The 12,237-nt window shown below is 42.0% G+C and overlaps 2 protein-coding genes across 3 annotated transcripts in view; one reads left to right on the top strand and one right to left on the bottom strand.

Annotated features, from left to right (window-relative positions):
• Positions 1–900: 900 nt before the first annotated feature.
• Positions 901–6,588, bottom strand: gins1 (GINS complex subunit 1 (Psf1 homolog)). Its single transcript, XM_083774727.1, has 7 exons — positions 6,387–6,588; positions 5,987–6,051; positions 5,542–5,640; positions 5,135–5,225; positions 3,945–4,061; positions 2,421–2,495; positions 901–1,022 (listed from the first exon to the last, which is right to left on the bottom strand). The coding sequence occupies exons 1-7, from the start codon at positions 6,459–6,461 to the stop codon at positions 954–956; spliced, it is 591 nt and encodes a 196-aa protein (XP_083630853.1). The 5' UTR covers positions 6,462–6,588; the 3' UTR covers positions 901–953.
• A 663-nt stretch (positions 6,589–7,251) lies between these two features.
• The window catches only part of LOC310866283 (lysophosphatidylserine lipase ABHD12-like), a 34,253-nt gene continuing 29,267 nt past the window's right edge, over positions 7,252–12,237 (top strand). Inside the window, exons 1-2 of one of the 2 annotated variants that reach the window (XM_083775857.1) lie at positions 7,252–7,358; positions 9,679–9,835. In XM_083775857.1, the coding sequence (XP_083631983.1) occupies positions 9,681–9,835 (155 nt within the window). In that variant the 5' untranslated portion in view covers positions 7,252–7,358; positions 9,679–9,680. Of the gene's footprint in view, positions 7,359–9,404; positions 9,836–12,237 lie in introns of those variants that run through there. The other variant, XM_083775856.1, reaches the window with a different exon arrangement.

Below are 12,237 nucleotides of genomic sequence, written 5' to 3'. Positions count from 1 at the left end.
CTGAGACATGGACCCTCACAGTGGAGTCAGTACTGCTGTATGGGGCTGAGACATGGACCCTCACAGTGGAGTCAGTACTGCTGTATGGGGCTGAGACATGGACCCTCACAGTGGAGTCAGTACTGCTGTATGGGGCTGAGACATGGACCCTCACAGTGGAGTCAGTACTGCTGTATGGGGGCTGAGACATGGTTCACAGTGGAGTCAGTACTGCTGTATGGGGCTGAGACATGGACCCTCACAGTGGAGTCGGTACTGCTGTATGGGGGCTGAGACATGGACCCTCACAGTGGAGTCTGTACTGCTGTATGGGGCTGAGACATGAACCCTCAAAGTGGAGTCTGTACTGCTGTATGGACCCTCACAGTGGAGTCAGAACTGCTGTATGGGGCCGAGACATGGACACTCACAGCACTACAGGAAAAGGCCCTGGATGGATGGCATCTACACAAGAATGATTAGTGTCACATGGGAGGACCAGGTCAGAAACTACGACCTCTATCTACATCGGCCTTACGGCTCAGAGAGAGAGAGAGAGAGAGAGAGGATGAGGCTGGCAGGGCACTGCGTCACGTTAACGTTGCAATGGGTTTGTATAGGAAGGGGTTGTGTTTGTCTGATGGAATGAATATCAAATATCCAAATACTGAAGCAAGCAACTCAAACACTGTCTGCAGGGTGCTCACACTGAGCAGACGTTAAAATGAACATAGACATGTTTTGGAGGTGAAATATCCCTTTAAGTAAAAACATGAAATCAGTGTTATTCAGACGAAAACCTGGAGACTGACAATCTGGCATATGAATAATTGGGGCTTATCAGTAGGCTACAGCCACTGCCTTCAGCACACATTCCATGAAATAAAATGAGAAAATTGTAATGTGCATACTTTAATTTTATTCAAAATCAACAATTTTGCCATGGACACATTTGTCCGTATAACGCCTGCTTGTCATGACATCACGTGCTCCAGGACGCCCTGGCGAATCAGCTGCTCACATTTCCACCGAGGCAGGAAGTGCTGTGGGGGGGAAAGAAAAGTAGTTCAGAAGTCACAATGTATCACAATGTACTCTTACAGGCCCTATTTCCACCAGCCCTTATTCCTAAACTTCTTTGCCCTTTTGACTATTTTCAAAAACATTTAAAAAATTGTTCCAACTAGCCGATTTACATTGACACGTTGCGAGCTTGTAGATCGGCTATTTGAAGTATTCAAATATCAAAATCACACCCGTGTGGCCCAGGCCGTAGCGTAACGGTCTGGGCACCGGACTGGTGATCCAGTCGCGGTGTGCCGCGGGTTCGACTCCCGGACCCGACACGGCCTTTACCGCATGTCATCCCCCCATCTCTCTCCCGTTTCCTGTCAGCCTACTTTCTATCCCTTAAAAAATCAATAAAGGCGTAAGCCGCAAAAAAATATCTTAAAAAAAAAAAAAGAATCACACCCGTGTGAAATGAGGGGCGCTCTTATCATCGTACATCATCATGACGTAACATTTTCTATAGAGCGTCGCAGTCCCACCCCTTTCATGACGACGCCAGGCCCAGCAAATAATTCCCAGTGCATTTTTCCCATAGACATTTCAAAAAGTATTATTTAAAGACCTTTTAAGCGTCGTACAAAGCCAACTCAAGTTGTGACAAATCATGACAAACACAATATTTTGGACCAAACAAATAATTACAAAGAAGGGAAACCAAAACAAGTGTTGTAACCTGCCGTTTTTTGTTATTTGTTGAGCCCAAAAAATTGTGTTTGTCATGATTTGTCACAAGCTTTGTTCGCTTTAAAGGTCTTTAAATCAATTATTTTGAGGAAATGCATTAAGAATGATTTCATGGGCCTGGCGTCGTCATGAAAGGGGGCGGGACCACGACGCTCTATTTGCTCAGACACATAATTATGACGTAAATTCTTCATTCATTGTCAATGGGAATTCAACAAATATACCGATTTGCTCAGACACATGACATAAATTCTCCATTGTCAATGGGAATTTAATGTTTGTGTAAGACGAATATCTACACTAATAGCTGAATATGCGAGGGGCTAACGCCCCTCACAAAAAGGCAAATAAGTTTAGGGATAAGGCACTGACTGATAGTCTGTCTATAGAATGAATGAATGTTCTGTTACTTTGGATTCCATAGTAGTCAGCATGTCTTCAATGGTAGCATGTCACGTACCAACAACAGGCAATCTTCTTTTTTTTAAGATTAGCAATTGAATATTGAATGTTCAATCTTCCAGAAAGCCCTAATGACCTCGGACAGAACTGTCCAGTTGTACAGAACTGGTTTTCTGTATAGCTATGGAAACATCATCATTCTACATATAGTTGTAGTTCTTTATGAAACGCAGCACATTGTGCTTTAATCCATGGCTCATCACAATGGTCAGGTTAAGGTTTACCTGGCTGTTTTTCTTCAGCAGAATAATGGTTCCATCGTCTATTTCAAACTCGCCGTGATCTTTCAAACACCTCACCTGTGGACGACATGAACAAGAGTTTATTAAAAGATGCTGCAAATTGACATCTCTTGGTTAAAACAAAATATTTTGTGCGCGTGAAAACTCACACGCACAAAATGAAAAGATTAAGAATAATAATAACACTACCGTGGGAAAAGAACCGACAGTCAGGGGCAGGGCTGAAGATATGGACAAAATGTAATATCTCAATATTGATGCCAAATATCTCCATATTACACTAAGGGCTTTATGTAGATTGGGGTCCCAGAGATTTAAAGACCTTGGAATTAACAGTGAGTGAGAACTGCTTTAGAAGGAGAGTTCTCACTTTTTAACCTGCTGTTATTTGATGTGGCCACTAGATGGCCACATAGGACCTTTATGGTGGGAGATTCATTCCCATTGCCACACATTTTATGCATGTTTTAATTTTATTTTACACACAGTAAACATTGACCACACGGATAATGATGTAATTATATTATAGTATTATAATTAATGATGTAATGTAATTTATTAATGTAATTTAGACAGACGCTAGGTTAATCGTTTACCTGGAATCCTATAGTTTCTTGACACAGTTCTCTCTTCTCATTCTATGTATGCAGTGTTAATCTTGACAGAAAATTCTGATTTAGTCTTCGTCTTTTGAATAACACGCCATTTCGTTTTTAAGTCCTATTTTTAGTCATCTGTTTTAGTCTTAGTCTAGTCTAGCACTGTTGAGAAAGAAAGAAAGACCAGAAGCAGCAGCCGACCATGAAAAGTGAAAGCGCTGTGAAGGCCTGATGTGCCACAAGGCACTAAGTGGATAGGTAAGTCTAGTCTTAGTCGACTAAATATCAAAATCTTCTGTGTTAATTTTGACAGCAATATTGTGTCTGCTTAAATGGCTACATTGTAAACTAGTTCAGTTTAATAGAGGGTATATGCGCATGCATAAAGTGAGTGGTGAAGTGAGTTTAACATTGTTTAATGCAGTCAGACTTTTCTGTTTGGATGTATGGGCTGTCAAGGCCAGAAAGTATATTATTATTTTGCCCTCTAATCTTGAATACTTCTTGAAACCACGGGTCACCTCAATATAGAGACTCTTCCTCAGTGTTGTTTTTGGCAGCAAATTTCTATTTTAGTTTAGTCATAGTCTTTGGAATAAAAAGATATTTAGTTTTAGTCACCTGGAATGTTTTAGTGTTAGTCTAGTTTTAGTCGACTAAGTGTCATAAGTAAATGAGTAAAATGTATTTTGGCGATCCTTGATGCCGTCGTGATGACAGGTTTTGTCGTGCTGCGACGCATTGTGTGCTATTTTCAGCATGAATCCAAGTGTAAAATGACTGGATCTCTTGTTTTAGTCATCATGGCTTAGTTTTTATTTAGTTTTTGCCAGTGAAAAAAGGTAGTCAACAAATATTTTTTGTCTTAGCTTTAGTCGACGAAAACAACACTGCTCTTCCTGCTTACCTCGATGTACAGACTCTTTGGAGGTTTCATGTCCTGGGTGATGTCCAGACCTTCCTCTCCCCCTACGGACCTCATGAAGCCCGCCAGAGACTTCTTATACTGGTTGAACCACTCCAACTACGAGGAAAACAACAACAGCAATCAACTAAGATGGCAGTAAATAACATTATCTTTGTTAAGATGCTGATTAAATACGTCTATATTGGAAAAGGCGACATGTGGACTCACCTCCAGTGTTGTTTTTGGCAGCAAATTTCTATTTTAGTGAATAGTTTTCATTTAGTTTTAGTCACATTTTAGTGTTATTCTAGTTTTAGTGGACTAAATATAAGATTTTAGTCGACTAAATGTACAGGTAATTTAGTCGACTAAAATGTGTTGCTTGATGCTGTCGAAAATAGCAGATCTACAAGCTCACAACGTGTCGCGACACATTGTGAGCTTGTAGATTGGCTATTTTCAGCATGCAACCAAGTGTAAAATGACTTATACTGGATCTCTTGTCCACTAGTCCCTTCCTAACATTTTGGTCTAGTTTTTATTTGTGGACAAAATTGTATATTTAGTCGTAGTTTGTCATCATGGCTTAGTTTTCATTTAGTTTCCATGTAGTTTTCGTCAGTGAGAAAAGGTAGTCGACGAACATTTTTCGTCATAGTATTAGTTGACGAAAACACTGCTCACCTTCTCAGTGGGAGGTAGGAAAGGAGACGTGTGGTGGACTCACCTCCTCAGTAGGAGGTAGGAAAGGAGACGTGTGGTTGACTCACCTCCTCAGTAGGAGGTAGGAAAGGAGACGTGTAGTTGACTCACCTTCTCAGTAGGAGGTAGGAAAAGAGACGTGTGGTGGACTCACCTCCTCAGTAGGAGGTAGAAAAGGAGACGTGTGGTGGACTCACCTTCTCAGTAGGAGGTAGGAAAGGAGACGTGTGGTGGACTCACCTCCTCAGTAGGAGGTAGGAAAGGAGACGTGTGGTTGACTCACCTCCTCAGTAGGAGGTAGGAAAGGAGACGTGTAGTTGACCCACCTTCTCAGTAGGAGGTAGGAAAAGAGACGTGTGGTGGACTCACCTCCTCAGTAGGAGGTAGGAAAGGAGACGTGTGGTGGACTCACCTCCTCAGTAGGAGGTAGGAAAGGAGACGTGTGACCGGACTCACCTCCTCAGAAGGACCTAGGAAAGGAGACTCACCTCCTCAGCACACATGTGGAAGCGGATGTTGGGCGGCAGGACGCTGCCATACTCCCACCTCAGCGCCCGGATACGCAGCAGCCTGTCATACCTGGAATACATCGTTAGGCATAATTAAGACGACCCATTTTTCAAGACTCATTTGTGGAAAAACATTGAATGTCAAATAGTCTATAGTCCCCGATTATGATACGACCCTGTTTTTTTTTATATTTCCATAGGAAGAAAAATAAAACTTAGTCTTATCTGCAGCACAATAGAGTTGTTGACTACTTTTGATGCAGCAATGTGGTCTTTTTAGGTATTAAAAAGGTCTTACAACATGTCCTTACATTGACACTTGACTGTCATTTGCGGACAGACAGGTGCAAGTAAGCAGTGAGACAGACAGACAGGTGCATACGTACAGGTAAGCAGTGATACAGCGTTGGTTCCTCAGTAGACAGCAGTGACGGAACTTAATAGTTGGAATGAGTTCAGCTCTGCCTTCCGACTTAGCCTCGTTGCTGACACGCGTGCGCACACACACACACACACACACACACACACACACACACACACACACACACACACACACACACACACACAGTGAGTAAGATGATCTTGCAGGCGTCTCCAAAGCTAAACTTTATGTAGACAAAGCATTCTATACTGTCTACCCATAGTTTCACTGTATATATATTCTACTATTAGACGGATGTTAGGTTCTTAGCTTGCTTATGATCCTAGATTACTATTTCTATGTATTACTATGTGTTGTCCTTGCCTACTGTAAATCGCTCTGGATTAAGAGCGACTGATAAATGCCTAAATTGTAAATTGGGAGAGCGATAGGTGTGTGTGTGTACTCACACATCAACTTGGTTTTGTTCATATAAGGCCTTCATCTCCTCCAGAACTTGACGGATTCCATCTTCCTGTTCAGAGAAGAGGCCTGTTAGTTCTCAATCAATCAATCAATCAATCAACTTTGTCACAGCACCATTACAGATAACAGTAAGGTGAATGTCTTGTTGCTGCAGAATGGGTACAGTTCAAGGAAAGTACAACACAATCTGCTATTAAAGATGAATTCTGATTCATCAGAGAAATTGCTCCACTGCAACAGTGAAGCAACATGAGATATATAGACATTGAATTATTGATCATTAAGAATGGATATCTATAACTTGGTGGGGTCCGGGGTTTGGGAACCATGCACTGACTTACATTGCATGATTGATTAAATAACAAACAAAACATGATCACTTACATTGAACGCAGGCAGCTGTCCATCAGTCATCCGATGGAGTTCCCTGATCAATTCGATCGATTTCTCACAAAACATCCTGTCTGACTGAAGTGAAGGTTTCAATCTAAAGTTACTTTTATGTTCAGTCGGATGTCTTCTGTATGTTCTGTTTAAAGCTCTTAAAGCGGTTGTTCTTCTTGACAGTCCACTGGGTTTTTCGCGGCAAAAAATATCTCACGTTTCCGAAGCTTTGTTGTGATCACGTGAATGTAGCCTACGAGTTACACCGGAACTTGTGACCCGTCGAAATGGGAGGATTTTGTTTGTTTGTTTGATTGATTGATTGATTGATTGTTTGATTGAAGTATTTATTAACAGTTTGCAGAATTAAAGTACATTTCAAGCACAACTCAATACAAAAACTGTCAACTGTGAGTGAACGACCCAATAAACTAAAGCATTACACTTGTTTACAAGAGGGTCCACCTTGTTCAATTCATCATAACATGTTAATTAATTAATGTTAATTTATGTGCATGTCTTGACATTTGGAAAGAAACTCACAAGTATGATTGGCTACATGCTGGTGATGGTAGGAACTTGATAATTGTATGGTTGCAGAAAAATATTTTGTTTACATTGCACTTTTACATTACATTTAAATAAATTTCCTCTAAATGTAAAACCTACGCAATGTACGTCAAATAACAGTATAGCCTCCACACTACAGTATGTGTGATTTATCATTTATTAATAATAAACAGAATAACAACATGCAATTTTTTGTTCCATGCAGGCCTCTGGGAGACATAATTCGATAGGTTGCGGATTTCAATGTGTCGCAACAGGAAACTACGGGTACTGACGAGTGTCAAACCACTAATGTGTGTTGACTTGGACTTGTGTGTCAGACGTGATAAAGTTGTGAATGATTCTACTACATAAAGTTACACAACGTAATAGGACAACCATCAGAACAATGTTCATCTCAAGGTAAATTAATAATTCGTTTTGAGTCACATTATGGTCATTAAAGTGGACTATACTGGGTCTTTTTCGCACTACATTTGTGTTTATTTTAGCACTATGGTTAACATGACTACGCTCGTCATGGCGGAACTTGACCCGTTTTACGCACTTTCTTCATTTACAACGTTAACGTCTTACATAAACGTTCAGATTTCAAATGAAAATGCTCACCCCCCGAGCCCAGATGTTGTACTTCTTCTCGGATGGGTAATAGTACCCGTATCTTCACTATTGAACAATAAAAAGCATTTTTATCTGATCGGTGGCCATTTTCCTCAGAAAGTTATAATGTAATCAGAGTGCAATACACCTACCAACCGATAGGGGCGCCAGGTTGAAAGCATTAGGAAAAACAGAAACTGGCCACTAGTCATTAAAATGATTTTTATTGTACAATACTGATGATAGGGTACGTACTTATACCCGGGCGGGGAGAATTGTAACATCCGTGGCTCTGGGGGTGAGCACTTTATATTTGAAATCTGAACGTGTATGTAGACGTAATTAAAGTTGTAAATGGAGTAAGTGCGTAAAACCAGGGGTTTCGTCATGACTGTCATGGTTATGTCATGTTAATGTTTCATGGCTGTATTTTAGCACCCGAATGTTGTCAGACAGGTTTCACTGTGACGCAAGCAAGAAGCAATAGACAATAGGCTAAGCAGTCATTGTATTAGTAAGTCACTAAAAACACTGTACAAAAAACAAACAAAAGTTGTCAATGAAGTTTATAATGGTTCATAATAAACTGGTTATTAAGTTTAAACGTTTGTAATGTTTTGTAAACATTCAGTAAAGACATATGTTTTGTTTATTTACACACACACACACACACACACACACACACACACACACACACACACACACACACACACACTGCATCTTTTGCACTGTTTTTAGGTAGACTTTGAAGTAGGCCTACTTTAATATTTATTCTAGGATCGTAGGCCTGTGTTTTTCCCCCTGTCTTATCTGTATCTTCTCTTTTTTTTTTAAATGCTGACCCTGGGAGGAAAATGTCCTATGCACTATCCATATCCACTACTATTGTTTATGTTGTGGGATTGTGTGTACATGACTTTAAGCTGTGGTGGGGGCGATTCAGATCCGGGGTTGACCGGAAGCAGGAAGTCTAGCTTTGTGTTGATGTTGGCATGCTAGGAGAGCGCTAGCCATTAGCCAGAGAAGAGATAGTTCCAGAGAGTTGACTCACTCTTATTGTTGCTTTGGTTGATTCATAATTGATATTGATTGTAAAGTGTATCCATCCACAGTATGTAGAATGGGTACATTTCAAACGAAAGGTCAATACAAAAACTGCATGCTACGAGGATAAAACCTGAAAAAGAAATAAATAGGTAGTTTACATCAGTGATTCCCAAAGTGGGGTCCGGGGACCCCCAAGGGTCCTTGAGGGAGTTCCAGGGGGTCCCCAGCTAAATGATAGTTTGAACCAAATGGACCCTTATGGGTCTGTGCCTGAGAGTGTCAGAATGTACACTCTCAGAGTTAAATTAACATTGCTTTTACAATATAATTTGGGGTCCCATATAATGTCAAACTGCGGGTCTTTGAAATTTAACAGGTTGAGAATCTCTGCTATGTGCCGTAAACATCTTCTCTCATGGGGGTCGCTGACTCGCTGGCATATCTTTTCAAATGGGGGTCCGCAGGGTCATTTTGGCGGTCCTTGACATGAAAAGGTTTGGGAACCAATGCATTAAAGAAAATAATAATATAGGCTAACTAAGAAGGTTGTCATGTCTTCTGGGGAAGCGAACCCTACAATATTTCACCCGCTGCCGCACCATATATAAAGTAGAGTAGTAGATCTTGTAGATCTGATCAGTGACCAGTCAGTCAGTTTTTTTTGTCAAGCTTTGCGGCTCATCTGTGATTGGCCGAGGCGAGCAGCCAATCAGGTTCGCTGTTGACGTAATCAGCTGGTCTCTCTGCAGAGATCAGATGCAGTCGCACACTCGCAAACACACACACACACACACACAGTCACACACGCGCGCGCGCACAGCCACACACAACCACACGGCGTGGTAACAATGTAACTACATGTTAACAAACACTAACATTACTACACAGCGGCCGCGATCAGGTAGCGAACCGGCAACAACAGTATCCAGTCAAACCGAAGCCCTGGACAACAACAAATTAACAACACCACCAAACAAGCGCTTTATATTTTACTTTACATTTATTTTGTTTTGGGGTTTTTTCCCCCACCCCGGCCCACCCTCTTCATTGTACCGCTGTTCCAATCTGACTTCAGTGATGCGACAGCGGCTCGGCGGGGACCCCGGCGATGACCACCACCACCTGAGCTACCGAGGAGTTATTGCTAACCACCTCCACCCCGAAGAAGAAGACCTCCTCCTCCGGGACGGAGCCCCCCCCCAGGACGAGAAGATGGGCAGACCCTTCAGAAGGTAACTCTCCCAGTTCCCACCCATGCGGGTCGATCCGTCCTAGAGGGTTCAAAGCAATGCTAACGGGACTGAAATTCACATAACGGGATTGTTTCCTTTATTGTTCGTATAACTGGGTCACCCAGCAAAATATGAAAATGTCACTGTACTAGCCTATACTGTATAAGTGTATATACGTACAGTTTTTGTTCACTTTAGTTCACGTTCACCCCAGCTATCCATGTCCTGGGGCTGGGGGAACATTAGCCAGAAATAGCCGACCTACAGACTCATAGATAGCTATTTGTTTTGACCTAGTCCTAGTCGAGACTTGGGTCCAGTTTACTGAAGTATTGATTTTTTTTTCTTTTTTCACAGTATGTGAAAAGAAAAGAAAAAGAAAGCACTGGTCATTACTCATTGGTCAATACAAAAGCTGCATGGGTGGGTGAAGGGTCTGCCCATCTTCTCGTCCTGGGGGGGGGGGGGGGGGGCTCCGTCCCGGAGGAGGACTCGAGGCAGCGGTGGCCGAACGGTTTGCGGAGCGGTCTTGATATCGGAAGGTCGCTAGTTCGTATCCCCAGACCGGCATGTTAAAATTACCACCGCTCAAGTGCCCTTGGACAAGGCATTGAACCCCTACCATGAAATGTTCTATGAGCAGGGCCTGGCTGTAAACAAGTTCTTGAGCTTAGTCCAGTTACCCTGGGTAAACATAGTACCTTTCTTTCCTTTTTGCTACTTTGTGGACCAAACCATGAAAAGCATAACACTTGTTTACATCAGAGTCCTCTATTTTCAAATGTTAAATTCATTCATATAACAATTAAAGACTTACAAATAGACACTGATATGGAAAAAATAAAATAAAATAAAACAGGGAATCATAAAATAAAGTCAAAAAGGGAAAAACATGTAACGACGTCCCTAGAGGTTTAAATGGTTAATAATAATAACCTATATCAGTGGTTCCCAAACCTTTTCATGTCAAGGACCCCCAAATCGACATTTATTAGCCGGCGGACCCCCATTTGAAAATATATACCAGGGACGTAGCGCGTAGGACGTAGCTCGTAGCGCGCCACCGAGTGGCGCGCTACGAGCTTGTAGGTCTGCTATTTTTGAAAAATCGTGAAAATGCGGCACAAATCTTTGAACATATATTCTTTCAGAAGACTTATTTTTAATTATTTCGACGTCAGGCCTAAATGGGTTAACAGTTCAACAAAGGGACACGTCTTTTAGTTCAGTGGTTCCCAAACTTTTTCATGTGAAGGACCCCCAAATTAACACTCATTAGCCCGCGGACGCTCATTTGAAGAGACTAGACCTGTACATGCCCGTCGGCCACCGGCCTACTTGGGAACCTAATAATACCCGTTGTCAACTTGTCATAGCACCCGTTTTAACTGTCCGTCTGTGTCCCACATGGAGATCTGCCTGTGTCTGAAGAGGGCAAACTGACTGACTGTGAAAAGTGGAATGGTTGCCGAGTAGGCTAATCAATTGTCAGGTATGGGGTTGCCATGGCAATCAATTGGCTAAGGCAGAGGCTGGACATTGCACAGGTGAGCCTGACCAGAGCCTTTTGTGGTGGTTCTGGGGAACCGTGGGTCCCTGCGTGGGTGTGGAACACGTGTGTCGAATTTGAAGTCGGTGGGGCAAACGGTTCTCGAGTTACGTGCATTACACACACGCACGCAGACAGAGATGTGGCACATTTATAGTAGGATATGCCAGGGTCCCCCATAAGAGAAGAGTTTTATGGCTCTAGCAGTGATTCTCAACCTGTTAAATTTCAAGGACCCCCAGTTTGACATGCATTAGTCTACGGACCCCCATTTAATGGCACTTCTATCTCTGGGACTCCAAATGTATTATGGTAAAATCAATATTTATTTTGACTCTGGAACCAAATGGACCAAAAGGGCCCTAATGGGTGCATTTGGTTCCATTTGTACACTCTCAGAGTTACAGACCCTTAAGGGTCCATTTGGTTACAAACTATCATTTAGCTGGGGACCCCCTGGAGCTTAGTTTTAATTTAGTTTCCATGTAGTTTTCGTCAGTGAAAAAAGGTAGTCAACCTTTTAGTTTTAGTCGATGAAATCAACAGTGCCTGAGGCATCGGTTCTACTAAATTGATGCCATCTAACTCAGTATATATAGTTCTCTCATACGTTCAAGATCTTTAAAAAAATGGCATCTGCAATTTTTTTGAATAGCCAACACAAAAATAAGGATCTAGAATGACACGGATTATTTCCCAATTTGTTTTGATTGGGATAAGCCAACATTAAACTGTGTCCCTTATCAGTTCAGTGAGGGACACGGTGTCCAAATAAGGGACGATTCCTATTCCTTAGTTCAGGTCGAGACCCAAAAGAGAGATTAGACGTTTGCCCGGGGACCCAAACCAGTGA

The sequence above is a fragment of the Protomyctophum parallelum genome (assembly GCF_964188405.1).
Source record: "Protomyctophum parallelum genome assembly, chromosome: 10".
NCBI lineage: Eukaryota > Metazoa > Chordata > Actinopteri > Myctophiformes > Myctophidae > Protomyctophum > Protomyctophum parallelum.
Note: the sequence above shows the minus strand (reverse complement) of the source record. Positions and strands in the feature narration are given on the sequence as shown.